The 20,675-nt window shown below is 51.3% G+C and overlaps 1 protein-coding gene and 1 non-coding gene across 2 annotated transcripts in view; both read right to left on the reverse strand.

The window, feature by feature from the left end:
- Positions 1-4,810: 4,810 nt before the first annotated feature.
- LOC122393309 (neurofibromin-like) overlaps positions 4,811-20,675 on the reverse strand; it is a 38,385-nt gene continuing 22,520 nt past the window's right edge. Inside the window, exons 38-48 of the mRNA XM_043389222.1 lie at positions 20,233-20,416; positions 19,570-19,726; positions 16,814-16,975; positions 16,162-16,420; positions 14,843-14,993; positions 14,182-14,402; positions 12,750-12,883; positions 11,343-11,483; positions 5,384-5,471; positions 4,926-5,096; positions 4,811-4,818 (exon numbers count right to left, since the gene is read on the reverse strand). Of these exons, the coding sequence (XP_043245157.1) occupies positions 4,811-4,818; positions 4,926-5,096; positions 5,384-5,471; positions 11,343-11,483; positions 12,750-12,883; positions 14,182-14,402; positions 14,843-14,993; positions 16,162-16,420; positions 16,814-16,975; positions 19,570-19,726; positions 20,233-20,416 (1,676 nt within the window). The remainder of the gene's footprint in view (positions 4,819-4,925; positions 5,097-5,383; positions 5,472-11,342; positions 11,484-12,749; positions 12,884-14,181; positions 14,403-14,842; positions 14,994-16,161; positions 16,421-16,813; positions 16,976-19,569; positions 19,727-20,232; positions 20,417-20,675) is intronic.
- Positions 5,591-5,674, reverse strand: Trnal-cag. The gene has a single exon. It is a non-coding gene; the product is annotated as a tRNA-Leu (tRNA).

The following is a 20,675-nucleotide window of genomic DNA, read 5'->3' on the forward strand; positions in this document are numbered from 1 at the left end:
TACGCTCTTTCCAATGATGTGCATATTGCTGGATTTTGTCGATGTTATAGGCCTGAAATTGTTGAAAACGTTTATTTATGCCCCGAGGGCATACTCCCGGGCCCATATATTTGAAGCTGTTTTGTTCGGTTCAGGGGGGCGCTAGCCCCCTAAATTTGGTACCGTTGCATGTAAAATTTTGTCCTCTTTCGAATGACGTGCATTTTTAGCTGTTTTGACGGCTAGAAGTAGGGTTTTCAAAGTTCGTCGATTGTGCCCTGAGGGCATACTGTTTTTTTTATTTGTGGCCCCCCTGATGGATTCCCCGCATTTTGGCACTAGGATTTTCGATAGAGGACACTATTCTGCACCTCTCCACCAATATTCAGCGAAATCGTAGGGGCCGTCGATCCCTGCTGAATCCCTGCTGAACCCCTGCTGAATCCCTGCTAACTTCCGTTACATCATCACCCTTACACATTCACCACTCCCCATTCCACGCACATTGATTGTTTACCCCTTGGCTTACCCCGTGTTCGCAGTCTCCCGGACGACGAAGATTCTAAACGCCGTCCGACCAATCACGTTCAAGATCAGCGGGGCTTGGCCGCGGTTCTCGAACGTCATTGGCCAGATCACGCAGAATCTTAGTCGTCAGCAAAACTTTGAACACGGGGTTATATTTTTCGCTATGGTAACAAAAGCGCCAGAATTGACTACCAGAATTGGATCCGAAGGTCAAATGGGTCACGTGACTGTCAAGTTCAGATGGACAACACCTGCAAATAACAGGCATATTAAAGCTGGATTCTTCGTCTTGCACCAGGTGGCAGCACTTCTTTTCCAAAATCAGTGTTTATCTTTCCAAAATCTTCATTTCCTCGCTGAGGAGTGAAATCGGCCTCATCGTTGTCAAAAATAGCAGAATCGTTGTCATTTTTAGCACGTGTGACAAAAATAGCACGTGCTAAAAATGACAACGATTGACCAAACCTCCCCCGACTGACATGACAACGAAACGCCTGCTCACTCGTTAAATCAAGTACCAATAGGGTTGGGACCTATCTGCATGCTCTGTATGTTTTGGTAAAATAAAAAAGCTCAGAATTTTTAATGATTTAATTTAAAATCACTTTGTTAAAAAAATGCCTAGTAAGTTCAGAAATAAATTATTTGTGGCTGAAAACAACTTGCTTCTGATTGGTCGGGCTAATCATGACGTCACATGTAGGTATATAACTGTCTGTATATTTGGCGCAGTTGAGACATACATTTTCTATGTATTTTCCTATGGTAAATCGGAGTGATTGGTCGTGTTTTCAGTGTCTCTTTATTTTGCGCTGGTATTGCGTGGCTAAGAAGTTTTATCAAGAATGGCATATACTAAAATGTTCCTTTAATAATGGAGCTTCAATATCTGTGAGTTTTATTGGCAAGCGTAAACTGATTTCGCTGTTATTTTATCTGGAAATTACTCATTTTTTTTAGGTCAATATTCAAAATATTTTACGGGAACAAGTTGGCACTTTTCTTGATTTTTGCACTCAAATCGCGTGCGATTCAACTGTATTGGAACTTACAAAGAAGCTTGGTGATTAATTAACTGCGTTGTTATGGCACTGCTTGCAAAGCATGGATAATGAAACTCTGCCAAAGACTTAGCTACATAGCAATGCCTCAAGTAATACGCAGGAGGGACAGAATTCAGAGTCCGATCGAGAAGAATCGGTGCAAATGCTACGAAGACCAGGCAGCTCTGATACAATAGCTAGTCGTCTCACTACTCTCACTCCATTAGACCAGCTGATTCCTGACAGCACCGACTCGGATGCAAAGATGGAGCTCATCTTCCAAGCCAGAAACCAGTTCTTTGATGGAAGATTAGATGCTGCCTCTGTCTCTGCTTTGTTGGCCACTTTGGACGGGGCGGAGCTCCGCTCCTTGCGTGAGCGGTTATTCGCCTGTCTCCAGAAATAGTTCCTTCGTTTGCTGGCCGTTCCCTGATTAGGTGCAATACGGGGAGCTGTAATCAGGGAAGTAACTTTCCATATGAAAGGGGTGCAGGTGCACCCCCGTCCCCCATCCACTAGAAGTGCACCCCCATAGGCTAAGCGGCGCCCCACACGCCGCCCCACACGATTAGCTCTAGAGCAGATGGCGAGGGTGATTTCTCGGCTACATTCCATCTCGGCGTCGTGATGCTTGTGGGCTTGGAAAGCGTCCAGTCGTATGTAGGGTAGTGTAGGGGTAGGGTTGAGTTCAATAAGGTCCTTACATTTGAAAGGTTTGAACAACCCGCAATCAGCACAACATACCACAAGTTAAATAAAAAACTACCAAACTCCGCCCAACTAATATTAATAAACATTACAGCCAAACTAATGGCCTAAATAAAAATATATCTCAAATCCTAACAGTTATCGCGGGTGATGGCGCCATGAGTTGCTATTATCCAAAACAGGTGCAAATAAACATATTTGTATGTCCTATGTATGTTTGTTTTAAAAACGTTGCAGCGGCGCTGGGAACTTCGGTCTTAGATCTGGGTATGTTTGGCATCTGCAACTCTTCATATACACATTAACCCTATTTCGGACGGGGAGACCTTTCAGGATTTTCTTGTACAATTGCCAAACGCCGCGAGACATTCAGCTCATATTTGGTGACTTTTCCTAAATGCTCATTGCGCACATCTCAGCAAAAGAAAAAAAATACCGGGTCAGGTCAGGTCAGGTAACCAGAGCGGGTTTGTTGACCCCACCTCAGAAAAGTTTGCAAACACGTCAGAGCTTGAGTTTTTCACGAAGTTATTTCCTCTCATCAAGTCTTCAAAACAGTACCTGCAGTATGTGTCGTTTGTATATCTCAGAATTTGTTATCTGTGACCTGAGGTTAGGTCAGAGTCGTGACCTTTACATTGCAAGCCTATGGAAAAGTATTGAAATGCGACCTGCACCTCGAGTAAACGAGTCAAAACCACCAAATTCTTTAAGAATTATGACAAATTATCTTATCTGTAATGATCCAGGTGCCATTTACTGACAGGGACACCGGAGAGGGTTATCTGAGCCGAGATCATGTGAGGTGATATCTACCATACATCAATGCTCACAATACTTACAATATTGACAATGCTTTTGCTTACAACACTTACAATACTTACGATGAGACCAGCAAGCACTCTGCCGTTACAGTTCTAACTTCTGTTTCGAAAAACGACGTTACACACATTCGCTGCCAGCATAACATGTATTGTTTGACAGTAACAAAATACAATTGACATCTGAACCCCAAACGGACCGCCATCCACTCAAATTTTATAACCCTGACCGGTCAGGGGGCGAATGGAGGTCATTTCCTGGGCATTACACTCAGCCCTTGCACAAAATATCTCACCTCACAGTGATCATTACAACAATAGCACCGACTTGATAGTGGATTTCAAAGTACTTGCATCAGCTCTTCCTGCTATTGCAGACGATCATCTCCTCACAGGGTAATGTTGTTCGGGACATGAACGAAGATCGTTTTCGGAATTTCATAAGTGCTACTGCAACAGCCTGGCACAAAACAGGACTTGTACGCTCTTCTCTGCACTTTGCCCTTCAGTATATCACAAAAGAATTGTTTAGAATCCATCTTACGCTTCTTTCACAGTCTCCCTTGCCAGTTGCCACCGTAGGGCGTAGATAGATTGCTGTTGCTGGTAAGTTAAGGCACGGTAGATAGAAATTACCTCGGTTCTCAACGCCTTAAGTTATTTTCATAAAAAAGAACAAATAAATGATCAATAAGATGACAGGAATGTAAACATTTTAATCGTAAAGTAGTCCAAATATTGGAATGAGCTTTGCTTTTCAGCATCCTCCGATTCATCATCTTTATCATTTGAAAATTCGAGGTACATAAAATGTTTATCACGCGCTCATGTTAAGTGGGAATATAGTACACGGCAGACACATCAATTTTTGACACTGAACATTTCATCCGTAAATGTTTTAGCATAATTTAAAGTTAAAAACAGCGCGAATGGCAGAGTGAAGCAAACAACATCTTTCACCCATTGATATAACATGTAATCTGTGGTGCGCCAGATGCGCCATTATTTGTCAACCGCAGAAGGTGACATGTGACGTAACAGCATCAAGAGCATCTTTTTTCAAGAACTTTTCAAAACAAGTTTCCTATCTTTCTTCCCCCATTTCTCTCAGCTTATTGATTTTATGAGGCAATGGTATGCACCATAAATTCTGTGAAAATAGTTTGATCATTTTCATGCATTCTTAAAAAATCGAGTTCCCAACCCCATTCTATGTTGCGACATGTTTTTATAATCTGTATTCAATGAGGAATATGAGCATATGCATGAAAAGTTCGAAAAATAATCTAAAGGTATGATTTTTGAATGAAATACGAAAAATGTTAATATGCCACTTGTCTCGGAGATTTGACTCGGCAAATCATAGCCTTACAAAGTTTGATACGTGGTGGTACGTGTGGGAACACATCAAAATATTTTCCCATAAATTCTGCATTGGAATCAACTCTTATCTTTTGCCCAATTTTGCCCCAAAAGCTACTATGAGACAGCAAAGCAGAAGATGTCGCGCGGCTCTCAGCGCTCTGCCGCGCTGCCCGGCGCCGCGGCGATCAGCTGTCGCCTCAGTAGTTACGTGTGGAAACACATATCAAAATATTCTCCCATAAATTCTGCATTGAAATCAACTCTTATCTTTTGCCCAATTTTGTCCAAGCAGCTAATACGAGATACCAAAGCAGAAGATGTCGCGCGGCTCTCAGCGCTCCGCCGCGCTGCCCGGCGCCGCGGCGGTCAGCTGACTGTGGCGTACCGCCGCAGGAGTAAAGTCGCGCTAGGAGGGGCAAAGTCCCAACAGTGCACCGGTCCGCCATCACCCCCAGCGCGCCGCCGTCCCGCCGCCACTCACCGGTCATGTAGGCGATGTTCTCCTGGGTGACCTCGAACTTGTCGCGGCCGTGCGGCTTGGCCACGATGCCCAGCAGCATGGTGAGCACCCAGGCCGTGCGAGATACCGTCGTCGAGTCCGGGTGACGGAAACCCTTCATCAGGTGACCCACCAGCGCAAAGTGGAAGTTGGCTGAACGGAAAGCGAGCGGTCAGTAATGAGTAAACAAGCAGCAGTAGGACAAACCTTGGAACAAACAACGCAGATACGGGTGCAGCTGTAAAAGACAAATCGGAAAGTCGCACCGCCTCAAATGCACCGAACTCGAATTATTATGATACTTTGTGTATTTGAGCTTTTCTGGCAATCATAACCCCAAGTGTCATCAAACATCGCCCTATACATTGTTTGTGGATCCAGTCCTGGTCCTTCCCCGACTACACGAGGCCCAATTACAGTCAGACAGGACGTGTGCCCACCTTTGAAGCTGAGGCCGACGGACTGGTCGAGCAGTTTGAAATACCACTCGAGCGGCTCGCGGGCAGACATCATTACCTCCTCCAGGCTCTGCGGGCAGATAAAAACGTCAATAGCTTGCGCAAACAAACCGAACAATCAGTAAATGAATGTTCAAAATGTGCTGGTACGGTGGAACAGCGCACAGTGCAGGGAAAACGAAAAGAGTTTGTCAGAAGTGGGATTCGAACCCACGCCTGGAGAACCAGACTGCGACCTGAACGCAGCGCCTTAGACCGCTCGGCCATCCTGACACTGGACGAACGCGGCTGAAACACGCGACAGGACCATGTCCTTCACTTCATCCTTCGCTTTTAGTAGTCCACGTTTATAAATAATGTGAAGTTCCAGCTGGAAAAAGGCTGATAGGATTATAGAAATATGCATATTGCATACAAACATGGGTGCCGTATTATACAGGCCTGGTAGCTCCACAGCCCAACAAATGCAGCCCCGCTCTTCAATGACGGCCCGGGCCGGCAGACCGCGATTGTGTTCATACCCCAGGTCGTATGTACGGTTCTCCAGTAAAAGTCTTGTTGGTTTTGCTTTTTCGGACATATCTGGTCCTATATAATGTTCAAATGCATAAGTATCAACCCGAATTATGTGTATGCACATTTACCACGAGACTGTGAAATTGCATCGTTATATGCCAAATACTTTCCGAGATATTCACCAAAAACCTCATTTTCTGCCGTTTGGGGTATTCTGGCCGCAATCTTCCTGGGGTCGCCTATGCCATCAGTAGAGCCATCTAACGAGAGGAACGCGGAAACACAGAATCATGAATGAATCGAGTGCGTAGTAAACGGTGTATGAAAGGGAGACTCGGCAGAGGCTATCCGGGTGGCCGGCGCGCGGCGCGCCCTCAGGCATCGGCCGACCCTTCGGACCGCGTGGGGTCAGAGGTCGCGCTCGGGAAGTCTCGGCTCTGGGTTTTAGCGCTGTGCAGTCAGGAAGGGAGCATAGGATAGCGCCAGCCCGACTGACTAGTATCTCGGCTGATTCGTGTGGGGTGAAGGGAGCACAGAACGGGATGATGGCTAGTGGTGGATGATGGGATGGTGGTTAGGTTAGTGCGTACTGCGTAGAACGTAGCTGAACATGCATTTTTTTTCATCGCAAACAACATGCAGCATAATGTGCAGGATTATGCCAGAACTCATACAAAAAGGAAATAACATTTCGGCCGAGGGAGTGGATGAGTGCCGTGACAAAGCATGACGATGCTGCCAAAATCGGGATGCTTTTTTGCCCCCATTTGTTTTTTACCCCTAACATGCAGCGCTTGATCCGAACTTAGAGGTCCCCGACTGACCTTAGACCTTAAAATCGCACCCGGCCGGTGCGCCACCTTTTCTTCAGGGGCGCTCTTCTTGGTTGTATCTGTTCTTACCAATAACTAAAGCAAATCGAATGTGTAATAAAAAAGGCATACCTCAAACACAGTTTTATTCACATCCCCTCGTGTGCATGCTTGTTTTGAACTATACCTTCTCGCATCATAATATATTACTTCAGTGCTTAATCCTCAACGGAATTTTAGGTTTTCTGCATATACCCCGGCCGAGGGGGGGGGGGGGGAGCGATTACGACCCCTCTCCGTCTTTTTGCCCGTAATTGAGCTAGCGCCTTGCGGATGAAACTGAGCGGGTGCGTCGTATGAGATGCAGCAACTGGTGCCCGAGTTGAATGTCTCAGGTCAACCGATTAACTCTGAGGTCAGTATAAGTGCTGGCCAAGTCGCGGGATCGGTTTTTGGTAAACTTTACCATAAGTGGTTACAGAGCCACGACAATGGCACCATCGAGTTTTGCATGCTCAAGCGCGTCGGATAGTATACGCTTTGTTTTTGTTGAGGTCAATTTAAGGTGTTCACCTCAGGTCATGTCAGGGCAGAGCCACTCAGGCCACGAGGCTGGTTCAAGGAGGTCATATCGCTTCTTCGATTCGGTAGGTCCTCAAAGTCCACTGATGGCTTCACGACTCGCTGGCTCAATTTGATCGAGACTTTTTGGTTAAAACTCCTGTGACCTTAGTGACGTCATAAATGAAGTCGCCTAACTTTAAGAATGGAAAAGTGAATGCTGGGGCTTGCTAAGATTGTATAAAATCGCGAATTAATGCGCTTGCGACAGCTTTAGATGGCTCCCGGCGCCAAAAAAACAGCTTTCATATTTCCCAATTGACTAATAATCATGAGGTTGCCGGTTGCGTGACCGACCTGACTTCAGGTGACTCTTAAGAAAAATACGAGATAGCTACATACAAGTTGTGAGGCCTCTGGGAGATAGTATTAGATCATATAAGCTTCATTCCCCGTTGAAAAGTCCCCTGGCACGAAGGGTGCTGCGACGTCGCGACATTTTGGGACCTTACAGAGGTTCACTTTTGATGTCATTGGTCAACAGCCTGACCTTAACCTTCGCACTTGTAGGAGGGTGTCGAACAGACCTCTTACCCTCAGTTTTTCGCAAATAACTCGCGCAAAAAGCGGCTGATTGCGACGAAACTTTCAGTACCCTCGGTTAATCAATATTACGCCTACCCTATAATTTCTATGACCCTGGCTCAAAAGACCTTTGACTTGTGACCTGTTTTCCGAGACCATGTTTGGCCGGAATCGCGGTTTTGGCGTATTTCGAGTAGAGCGCGTTTTATTGTCTTTTTGTGGCTTTAAGCGATCAAACATGTGAAAGGATGTTGATCCCATGGATTCTAGTGGGTGTCAAGGTCACGTGAAGGTCAGTCAGGTCACTGACCTTTGATGACCTTTGTTCACTCTTTCGAGTTCTACATACATGTTTCTGGGGTAGATTTTGGAGTTGATTTCGCATTTAGAAACCGTTTGAGCATTTAAGAAGTAGTTTTGGTTCCCTCGTAACATGTGACCTGACCTGACCTGACCTGACCTGGCCTAAATGCACGAAAACATCATCTGTGATCAAAACTAACTTGAAATTCGTGATCAGCAGCCCGCAAAACCCCATAACAGCTTCACTTTACGAAGCTCTAACAGGTCCCGATTCCCCGACTTTTGAGTTGTTGAACTGTCAACTTTGACAACTTAGTCAACTTAGACTTTTGACCTGTCAACCAATGACCTAGGATATTAAAAATGGGTATCATCGGCCTCCTCTCGTCACGGGCAACACGCACTTTTTCCGCGAAGCTCTAGCTCGATCAGGGGTTGAACGGCAAAGGGGTCCAACGGACCCTCCTCCACCCTTTACGATAGACGTTGGCAAAACACCAATATGGGCGAGGGTGAAAATACAGCTGCTGTCATAAAAATTCAGCTTGAATCAAAGGCTTCAGCTCAAATCAAAGGCTTGCCAAATTTCAGCTCTCGCAGCTATCAACAAAAATAAATATGTGGAGGCGGCACCCGCCACCCCCCCCCCCCCCCCCTCTCGGCCACTGCCAGCGAGGTTTTAAGCGTATCATAGACGTTACAAAGCATCATATCAAGATGACACACCCCAGCAGCCATATGCACTGAACAAAAGCTTATTACGCACGCTAGTCTATCGGCACCAATAGCACATGACCTGCTGTCCAAGGACCAACATGGCTTCCGCCCGAAGCGATCTTGTGATACGCAACTGCTTGACTCTATAGACTCATGGAGCCGCCTGTTGGAGGACAAGACGGAGGTCGAAGTGATTTACCTTGACTTCCGAAAGGCGTTCGACTCCGTCCCACACAAGAGACTGATAGGCAAGCTGCGCTGCTATGGTATTGGTGACCGAGTGTTGTCTTGGATTGAATCATTCCTGGAAGACAGAATGCAGCAAGTGTCCCTATATGGAAACCTGTCAGATTTGGTCCCTGTGCGCAGTGGTGTGCCCCAAGGCTCAGTGTTGGGCCCATTGCTCTTCTTGCTCTATGTCAATGACTTGCCAGATGCTGTCACTTCAAATGTGCGAATGTTCGCAGATGACACAAAGCTGTTCTCAGGCATCTCTTCTGAACATGATGTGCGGACATTGCAGGCAGACCTGAACGCCCTCGTGGAATGGTCTAGAACTTGGCAGCTGCCATTTAACGAGAATAAGTGCAAAGTGCTTCATGTTGGTGCAGCCAAGGACCACCACTCATTTCAAATGGGGTCGGACAGACTGACAAACACGTCAGTCGAGAGAGACCTGGGTGTGCAGGTCGACTCAATCTTGAAGTTTCGACAGCAAGCGTCTACGGCGGTCTTCAAAGCGTCTCAAGTTCTTGCGGTCATCCGCCGGTCCTTCGCCTTTTTAGATGAATTTACCCTGCCTCTTCTGTTCAAATCTCTCGTGCGGCCTCACCTGGAGTTCAGCAGTCTTGTTTGGGGTCCGTTCAATAGAGCTGATCAGAAGGCAGTCGAAAGGGTTCAAAGAAGAGCCACCCGGTTAGTGGTGAGCATCCGCCACCTTCCATATCCTGAAAGGCTGAAGAGACTGAAGCTCCCGTCACTGTACTATCGGCGTAGACGCATGGATATGATTCACGCATACAAGATGCTGCACGGCCACGTTGATACTGATCCTTCAGAGCTTCTGGCAACGAATCCTGAAAGGCGAACTCGGGGTCACACACTTAAACTACGGAAGCCTCGTGCAACCTGCCGTGCCAGACTGAATTCATTTTCTGTGCGGTGTATTAACGATTGGAACGGGCTTCCAGCAGAAATTGTACATTCGCCCTCAGTCAACGTCTTTAAGAACAGGCTGGATGCACACTGGGAGTCGATCTGGTACTCCACTCCTGTAACAGACTGAGTACTAAGTGAAGTTATGGAAATCGGCGAGAACGGGCCCTACAGGACATCGTGCCTCTTGCCCCGATAACACGAAGATGAAGATGAAGATGAAGACATGGTCGAGACTGTCGTCAGCCACGGACGCGCACTCGACCAACCCTCTGAGCCCGTTGACTGCGGGTGACCTTGACATGTCAAGCCTGATCGGCGGCCGGCCGCTGTCGTGCGGTCGTTACACGCGGAGGGGAGGGAGACACAAAGCTCTACGTTATAGCCGACCTCTGACCTTTCCTTGCGCCCTGGTCACTGACCCCGCTCCATGTCGCTGGGCGGTGGCATGGCGGTGGAAACCGGTTCTAGCCTCTACACATGCCACCATTCTAACCCTCCCCTCCCCACGCTACTACGCGGCGTGGAGTACGCTCGTGCGTAACTGGGCGGAGCAAGGGGTCACGCGATACAGGGGCGGAACTGGTTGCCCTCCCGCCCGCCGAGCGACCAACGACTAATACCCTGGAGAACCGTACCGTCCGTGTCCACTGTCCAGGTTGTGCATTGTCGACTAGAGTCCTGGTCGATGTTGCCGTGCGCGTCCAGCCAGGGTGTGCCGTGTGTAGGCACATACATATTGCGTAGGTACTGTAGGTGTATGCCGTGTTGGCTAGGGTAGCTACTCACGTCCTGGGCCTCGTTTCGTAAAGCGAGTCCGTAACTTACGGCGGTTTTTAGTCTTGTATTGCAAGTGCATGTGAAGCGATGACGATGGCTTGAATCGTTGAATTCATTTATCTTGCATGCAAGAACAGAAGGGAGAAGGGCAAATAAATTTATCGCTTCACATGCGCTTGCAATACAAGCCCAAAAACTGGCGTAAGTTACGGACTCGCTTTATGAAACGAGGCCCAGCTGGTCGAAAGTGCCGTGCGCGTCCAAGGTGCGTGTCCACTGCCGTGTGTACTGTGCCGTGACGGCCGGGGTACTTATTACTCACGTCCTGGTCGAAGGTGCCGTGCGTGTCCAGTGTGTGCCGTGTGTAATGTGTGTGTACTGTGTAGGCAATGTGTACTGTGCAGTGTTGGCTAGGGTAGGTACTCACGTCCTGGTCGAAAGTGCCGTACGTGTCCAGGCTGTGCCACTGCCGTGTGTACTGTGCCGTGGTGGCTGGGGTGCTCATTACTCACGTCCTGGTCGAAGGTACCGTGCGTGTCCAGTGTGTGCAGGTTCTGCTCCAGCAGCGCCAGTCCGCAGGCGTACAGCGTCTTCTCGTCCAGCTGAAGCACCGATATGGCCACCCAGAAGAGCGCCTGGTGGATCGGCGACTCCTGTACCAAACAGGGACGGAGGGGTCAGCAAGAGGTCAGAGATAGCCACCCAGAAGAGCGCCTGATGGATCGGCGACTCCTGTGTAACACAGGGACAGACACAGTTCGTCGGAAGGTCATTTCATGCACAAAAGAAACGAAATATACCATTCGAAAGCGGACGGTCAGCTGAATCCAAAAATGTAGTTTTATCAAAATCGTTCGAATGGCCTCTTTCAAAAATTGCGTTTTTGTAAAAACGTAATCTCACAGCTCAGTCTCGCGATGGACCAAAGTCAGCCACAGAGAAGCCTGTAATGAGTCTTATCGACTCGCAGACCCGGCGCTCGGCCCGCCCGCCCGACAACGGAAGGAACGTTCGGCTCTCGTTCTACTAAACGAGTGTCATATTTGTTAGTTTAACGGTCCACATCGCTATCAAAGTTATTCAAGATGCCTGTGTAGCAAAATCATTGTTCTGCTAGATTTACAACATGCTTTAACTTACATTTTGTTATGAATCCAGCTGCGCTTGATGCCCGCGCAGGGAAAGTTAGCGGGGTTTCACTGTCAGAGACTACCAGCGACAGCTGTTTGGTCGCGCGACCGGTCAAAGGTTACCCTGCCCACCGGGCGCTACCCCCACTCCAGTCCAGCTGAGGTCGGTACAACCTCTGACAGTTGTTCTTACAAAAACGCATTAAAAAAAGACCATCGAACGATTTTGATAAAAACTACATTTTTGGAATCAGCTCACCGTCATCTTTCGAATGGTATATTTCGTTTCTTTTGTGCCTGAAATGACCTTCCGACGAACCGTGCAGAGAGGTCAGCAAGAGGTCAGAGAGAGGTCAGAGGGACACAGGGGTTGGAGGAAGGGCGGTCAGAGGGGTCAGCAAGAGAGGGGTCAGAGAGGCCACGCAGAACAGTGCTCGGTAGATCGACGACTCCTGTATGTACAGGACGGAGACAGAGGGATCCGGCAGATTAAGGAGGCTGGACAAAGGACAGGGTGGAATAAAATAGGGACAACTAAATAAACGCGTACAATAAGTACATAATTACGTTGTTATCCTGCTGGATGCGACCCGACACGCCCAGCTGTCCGGGGAGGAGACCCGACTCGTACCACTGACCGGCCGGAGCTGCACCCGCGATTTACGATTATGTATGGGACCGTGGGAGGCGTGAGGTCGAAGGTCACTGACCCGTCAGACATACGACGATTGCCTCAGGAGACGGGGGGGGCTGGGATCAGGGGAAGGGGTCTGGGGAGGCGTCACTGACCGGCCGGAGCTGCGGCTGCACCCGCGTCAGACACATGATGATGGCCTCGATGAGGGTCATGTCGGTGAACCGCTCCAGTGCCTTGACCAGGATGCGCAGCAGCTGTTTGATGTCGTAGTCGGTGATGGACCGGCCTGCCGGACAGAACAGAGCAATGAAACGGCCAATGCTAGTATGGAGACAAACGGGCTAATGCTGAACAGATGTCGAGCCAATAATAGGCAAACGAGCCACAATTACTACGGTTTGCCGGATAAGCTACTACTGCGGCGGCCGGCGATATCAACGCCGAGCCCGGGTCATTAACCCGCGAGTTGCTGGGGGGGGGGGGGGCGTTAAACGCCCCCACTTTTTTCGCCGGGCCATAGCATAAAAACGGCGCGCCGCAGGCGCGCCAAATTTTGTGTACCTGTAGGGAATTGATTGAAGTTTATTGTGACAAAGTTTAAAAAAAAAAAATTGGTCGGAAAATTTTTGAGATATCGAGGTTTTAGTGACGTCATGATTTCTGAGTTTTCGACCAAAAACGGCATATGTTCAAAAAATCATATAAAATCACAGAACAGACATACAGACATGCCGTAAACGCCATTAGACTGCCAATACCATGATCAATCAAATGGCTATCTTCGATTATTGATTATCGTTCTGCATTTTCCAAAATCTTGAACTGAATCTTGGCAATTTTTCGTGACTACTTCACGACCATGATACATGAATTTCTTAAATTGAACTTTTTGAGCCAAACACGTACACATATGATAAAATGAATGTCACCATCGTGTTCTACGCCCCAAATTACCTATAAAACATGTGTCACAGGCTGCGAATATCAGTTTTGATTTTCGGGGATATGTGCCTACCCGGTTGACCTGACCTTGACCCTGACCTATGCTTGACTGACCCCTATATGAAGCTGACACTCTTGTAAGCCTTATAAATTGGATTGTGCACCGTTTTGACAGAGTTTATGGCGAGAGGCGCCCATTGCGAAGTCCTGAAGTCCATGCTACTGAAAGCCCGATTTCAGGTGTTTGACCTGACCTTGACCCGACCTGTGACCTCAAAATTCAACTTTGAAGTACTCATCTGAAGCGTCTCGTCGCGCTCTTTCGTTTGCCGCCTCGTGCGTTTCGCTGCGCCTATTGGTTCTCGAGTTATCGGCTGGGGGCGTTTAACGCCCCCCCCCCCCCCAGCAAACGGTGGGTGGCGAAATACCCCAGCAACTGCCGGGTTAATGCGGCTGCAGATTACGGAATGTGCGCCGCACCCGCCCCCATTAGACCAAACCCCGTCTAGCCCAACGCCTCCCTCCCCATGTCTGCAGACCCCTCTGTCTGCTAAGCACAGACACACAGAATCCCATCTCCCGCCACTATCCCTCTCCCATCCTGCAGTCCGCTCCGCTCAGGCACCCAGCGGAGGCACTCACTGATGCAGCCGAAGACGATGAGGGCGCGCGGCTGCAGCGCCGGGTTGTAGCGGAACGCGAAGCTCTTGGCCAGGTCGTTCCACACGTCCAGCCAGTCGCAGTCGGGGATGTCCCTCATGCAGGCCTCCATGATCTCCAGCAGGGCGTCCGTCACCGTCTCCAGCGAGCTGAGCGGCAGCGTCTCCCGGTCGGCGGCCGACAGCGTCGAACGGTCCGGCACCCTGGCAACGCCGCACAAAAACCTCAGGTCAGCTAATGATCAACTCGTCCGGCGTTCACACTGAATCGGCTGTACATGCGAACCGATAAGTTTTCACTGGCATCTTGTGTGTTACAAATCAAATCATATAAACAAATGTAACATGATAAAAGGCAAACAAAAGAGCCGAAAAATAATTTATGGGCATAGAGTTCACCCACCCAGCACGAGCTGGTTGGGTGAACAAGAAATGAATGCAAAGGACTAACGAGCATTTAAAAGATAAGGACAAACGAATCAATGAAATAAATGAAAGAACGTTAAGACAGGTGAACTATGAATGAATGAATGAATGAATGAATGAATCATATGGAACCAAGCAACGGACAAACCCTAGCTCCTCGCCTAGTGGGTGACTGATGACTAGATCACCCGAGGCCCATCTTTCCACAATCAGCGTACCGGAGCCAGCGTTCGCCGGGGTTTTTCAGGTTGATTCGGAACGCGGTGACGGCCGCCGACTTGGCGTTGTGCAGCTTGATGCCGAACAGCTGGTAGAACTTGGACAGAGAGAACTCGTCCAGGCTGAGACGGAGCACGCGCTGGGTGTCCTCTGCGGGTTAAAAGGGGCGGGGACGGGGCGTCAGAGAGCGAGCGGGAGATGGGTGGGGTTCATAGAGCGAGCGAGAGGGGAAGGACGGGGCTCAGTGTTCTCTGGAACAGGTTAAGACAGAGTGTTCTATGGGATAGGACGGGGTCAGGGACGAGTGTTATCTAGGGAAAGCCGAAAGGAGAAATAGAGCGGGGTAACAAATACCACGGAGGCGTACGATATGAGCCGATAGACATCGACATCACGCTGGGTGGTGTTATGCGAGCAGATTCATTAGGACAAAACCAGTATAAAAATTTGCCCCAAACATTAATTGCACGTGAAACATGTCATAGTTTAAATGAACTGCATCCTTAGCACTGACCATGTTCTAAAAGACATTCCCTGTGGAATTTGCGCCATAACAGTGCTCTGGATATCTTCACAGGACGAAACATCTATTCGCATCTTTGTCCGATCATCCCACGAGCCCATCATGTCCTCCGAAGCCACAGCGTCCGCCCCGGCTACCCACCTGAGAAGACGGGCTGTGTGCAGGTACCCACCTGAGAAGACGGGCTGGTGACCTAATGATCATCCACCTGAGAAGACGAGCTGTGTGCAGGTACCCACCTGAGAAGACGGGCTGTGTGACCACTGACCACCCACCTGAGAAGACGGGCTGTGTGCAGGTACCCACCTGAGAAGACGGGCTGTGTGTGATCACCCACCTGAGAAGACGGGCTGTGTGCAGGTACCAAGACTGGCTGAGTGCAGGTGCCCACCTGAGAAGACGGGCTGAGTGCAGGTACCCACCTGAGAAGACGGGCTGTGTGTGATCACCCACCTGAGAAGACGGGCTGTGTGCAGGTACCAAGACTGGCTGAGTGCAGGTACCCACCTGAGAAGACGGGCTGTGTGCCGGTACTCAGACGGACTGTGTGCAGGTACCCACCTGAGAAGACGGGCTGAGTGCCGGTACTCAGACGGACTGTGTGCAGGTACCCACCTGAGAAGACGGGCTGTGTGCCGGTACTCAGACGGACTGTGTGCAGGTACCCACCTGAGAAGACGGGCTGTGTGCAGGTACCCACCTGAGAAGACGGGCTGTGTGCAGGTACCCACCTGAGAAGACGGACTGTGTGCAGGTACCCACCTGAGAAGACAGACTGTGTGCAGGGGTACCCACCTGAGAAGACGGGCTGTGTGCAGGTGCACAGCGAGTGGATGATGTTGATGACCATGCCGTGGGTGCTGGCGCGCAGGCTCAGCGGGCCCATGCAGACGAGCAGCGTGGCCAGGTGCAGCAGGTACGGCAGATGGTGCGACACGTCCAGCCGGTTGTTGAACGACAACATGAGCAGGTAGCGCGCCAGGATGGCGATCTCGGCCCAGTTCATGTGGTCCTCGAGCCGCGCCGTCGGCGAGGTGCAGGTCTTCATCACCACCTGCGGGGCACACACGCCGGGCCGAGGGGCTATTTACAGCACAAAGGGACCGTACGGGCGGTTATCGTCCCTTCGTCAATAGGACGACGCAGCACATACATACCCGAGTAACGCAAACCAGAAACATACAGTGAGAAGAAACAGTTCTAGCTGGACATACAGCACGACTGTAAAAGAATTCAGAACAAACTGCTGGTCTTGTGATATTATTATTTTTTGTCGACAATTGACATTATGCTTTGTAGTACGTTTCCCGAAACCCCTTTTATCAGGTATATCAGTTGGTTGCAAGTTGCCCATCCGCATCCGTTACGACTGCGCCCCAGTGTCGACTGTTATCCGGTGCGTCGCGCATACGTTCCGCCGTCAACATAGTTATTTCCCCGGCCGTACCGTGCAGAGTCGGCCGATGACCTTTTTGGCCACCAGCTGGACGTTGGGCGAGACGAGCGCCACGGTGGTGTCGGCCATGATTTCGGCCTGTACCGAGCCCAGGCCGCCGGTCACTGAGCGCTGGATGAACGCGTCCAGCACCATGTCAATCAGGTCAGACACCTGGGGGCACAGGGCGGGTCAGGTCAGGGACGGCAGCGCTGGATGAACGCGTCCAGCACCATGTCAATCAGGTCAGACACCTAGGGAAGGTCGGCCGGGTCAGGTCAGAGGGGCAGATCGGGGGTTTTTGGGCGCCCGGACTATAACAGTGGTCATCGGCGTCAGAGGGGCAGATCAGGGGTGGTAGGAGGCAGGTCAGACACCTGGGGCAGCGTGGACGGTGGGTCAGGGACACTGCGGGGAGTATCTCAGGAACGGCGGGGCCGGGGTCAGGGACGAATCAGGTCAGACAAGTCATGATAAACATTCAATAACACAAGGAGCAAGTTCCGGGCCCTCCGCGACGGCACCCCCCAGGGCGCGGTGACATCCCCGGCGCTCTTCAACATCTTTATTAACGACATCACCGACGACTTCCCACCGGGCGTGTCGGCATCGCTGTACGCCGACGACCTAGCCATCTGGTGCAGCGACCGTGACGTCTCTGCCGCCGAGACCAAGGTGCAGCGTGCTCTGGACAACCTGGGGGAGTGGGCCCGACGCTGGAAAATGGTGGTCAGCCTGGAGAAGACTACCTCCACTATCTTCACCCTCGACCCAGCTGAGGCACGGCGAGAAGCGGCACTCCATTTCCAGGGCCACCCAGTGAAGTTCTCCCCCACCACGACGTTCCTGGGCATCACCCTCGACAGGAGCCTCACCTTCATGGGACATGTGAAGACGATCAAGGCCAAGATGCTCCAAAGGAACAACGTCCTCCGGGCTATCAGCGGCACGACGTAGGGCTGCTCACCGTATGATCTGCGCAGTACCTACCTCGCCTTCTCCCGTGCCTGCGCCGACTACGCCGCCGGTGCTTGGATGCCCGGCCTCAGCGAGTCTGGCCTGAGGGAGCTGGAAACGGTGCAGAGACAGGCGTGCAGGACAATCACCGGCTGTGTCAGATCCACACCAGTGGACGCCCTGGCCAGAGAGGCGGATCTCCTGCCTTTCTCGGCGCGGCGGAGGCAGTTGGCGGCTGTGGCTATGGAGCGCCACTCCCGGGACCTACCAGACGACCCTGTGCAGCGGACCCTCCTCCCTGAGAACTGGCCCCGGCAACGTCTGCGCTATGACAGAGGATGGGCACGGACGGGCCAAGAGCTATCCAAAGACGCCGGCCTAGACGACTTCCCACGTGAACCACTCCTGGTGGTTGCCAACACCCCTCCCTGGGAGTCACCACCACCACAAACGATTTTCTTCCATACTGGACTCGTGAGGCCGGTGCCACACAACGCCCCCGCCGAACAGCGACGGACTGCCGCCGAGGAGACACCAGCCGGACTGCCGAATCCGAACGTCCAGGCTTTCACGGACGGCTCGGCCACAGCCGGCACAGAACGAGGCGGAGCAGGGGCAGTCGTCTATAGGAGCGGCAGGGAAGTGAAGAGGATCCGAGCGCCAGCGGGGCGCTTCACGTCGAGCTACACAGCGGAGCTCCTCGCTCTACGTGAGACACTCAAATACATCGAGTTCATCCTCACCGATCAAGACCCTGCACTCTGTATCCAGCTGTGCACCGACTCCCTATCATCCCTCATGCGTCTGAGGGAGGGCCCGGCCAGCCAGACTGAACGGGTCGCTGATCAAGTCTGGCTATCCCTCCGGCGACAAGGACGACGCCACCGCGTGGACCTTCAGTGGGTTCCCGGTCACGCGGGAGTCGCCGGCAACGAGATCGCCGATGCCGTGGCCAGGGAGGCCGCTGAGCTGCCGCAGGACGGGATACCCATCACCTTCGCGGCGGCCAAGAGCCTGCTGAAGCGCCACGTAAGCAGAGAGTGGATGGAGAGCACGCGCCACTCCCGACCTGCGCCCGCGACCCGCCCGCACCTAAGCCACGACTACCACGATGTCGTCGGCCCGGGCAGGGTCAGGCTGGTAGACAGGCTCGGCCTGTCCAGGAGAGAGGGCACCGCTCTGGTGCGCCTCCGGACCGGCCACTCTCCTGCCCTGCAAGCGTACCGTCACTTCATCGGGGCGGAGGAGGACGATGGATGCCCGACCTGCGACGGCGGAGTCAGGGAGGACGCGGAACACTTCCTGACGTCGTGCCCCGCGACGGCCCGCGTCCGTCACGACGTTTTTGGGAGAGAGGACCCAACGCTGCGGGAGGTCTTTGCTGACCCGTGCCGGGTCATCGAGTTCCTGCGGCGTCTGGGCCGACTATAGAGCGCCCACGGCGCTAGACACTCTGGCGGGGTGCTGGTTTTCCCAGCCCTACCCATCGTCTGGGCCCGCCGGAACCCGCCTGGGGGCCTGCTGCCCTCCCTGCGCGGACGTCGCAAGTGTCGCCCCCGAGGGGGGCTGGGGCCCTCCCGGGCCCCCCATGTGGGCCCACCGGGCCCGACGGCCGGAACGTCAACAACAACAACAACAACGGGGTCAGCAGGGATACGCACAAACGGATGACTGCCCCACTAACCCCCCCCCCCCCGCTCAGTCTCCACGTCCTGAAAAGCCTTCGGGACACTAGACACTATTAGTAAATGCCCCACTAGCCAGCCACCTCCTGATCACGGGGACAGTGGATGCACAGCCGCCGCACGCACCTGTCCAATGCTGCCCCAGATCTTGGCCTGGATCGAGGGGTACATCTCCTCCTCCTCGATGGTCAGCGTGATCAGACGGTCCAGGATGAGCGCCACCTTCTGTCGCTTCGTGTCCTCCAGCTGCCGCTTGCTGCCGTCCTCGGACGTCTTGCAGAACCTGGCCGGGGGAGAACGTGCGCTCAGTCAGACACGGGTGGGACGGCCGACGGCGGGCGACTGCACTGGTGTGCTAGACCGCGTGACCGGGTGCAACAGATGTAGGCTTTTGTGGGGTCTGTTGTTTGTGAGATCACTCAGATCACGAATCGATGTGTGACATAACGATACGCAAGATAAGGCGGCATCGTAAGACAAAACGTCACACATATGAATGACATCGCTGCAGCTGCTGATAAAAAGACCAGCGTAGGCACAATTCCCACAGGCGAAGCTCGCTAAGAAGCTCCCTGCAATGAACTAACTATTCTAACTATTCTAACTACTATTCACTCTGACTAACTTAACTATTCTAACTAATCATCCCGATTTGTTTCATCGTCGGAGAAAAACAAGACTCTCCCACCATAAGGATGAGGGTTCACTTGATAAGACTGGGACATCCGTTGTTCGAGGAGTGGGGAGGTTGATCACTTGCTCAGGGTGGACTCACTATGTGGTACTCACTTGGTGAGGTTGGGCAGCCAGGGCGTCATGTACTCGAGGCACAGGTGTTTGTGCTCGATGCTCGACTGCCGGAAGCCCTGGATACACTCGTTGAGGAACTCTAGCGTCAGGTGGGGCTCGTTCTGGGCCAGTTTCTCACTCACAGACTTGATGAAGATGGTGTTGTTGGACGGGATACAAAGCCCTGGCGGCAAAGAAGGTATTCAGTTACATTACATTACATGGTACGCTGAAACACCAACATGAAAATGTTGATTTCCCACTGAATACAGACTAGAATACTGACATCATCATGTGGTCGTTTGACGATAAAAAATAAACAAATAATACGAGTCATTTTGAGCAAGCACAGAGCATAAGCGACAAAATATCAAAACAAAAAACACACTTAGATCAGTTAACAGCAGAGACGGAGAACAATAAGTGATCATCCACCTACAAAA

This window comes from Amphibalanus amphitrite, unplaced genomic scaffold, assembly GCF_019059575.1.
Source record: "Amphibalanus amphitrite isolate SeventyFive unplaced genomic scaffold, NRLGWU_Aamphi_draft 000529F_arrow, whole genome shotgun sequence".
NCBI lineage: Eukaryota > Metazoa > Arthropoda > Thecostraca > Balanomorpha > Balanidae > Amphibalanus > Amphibalanus amphitrite.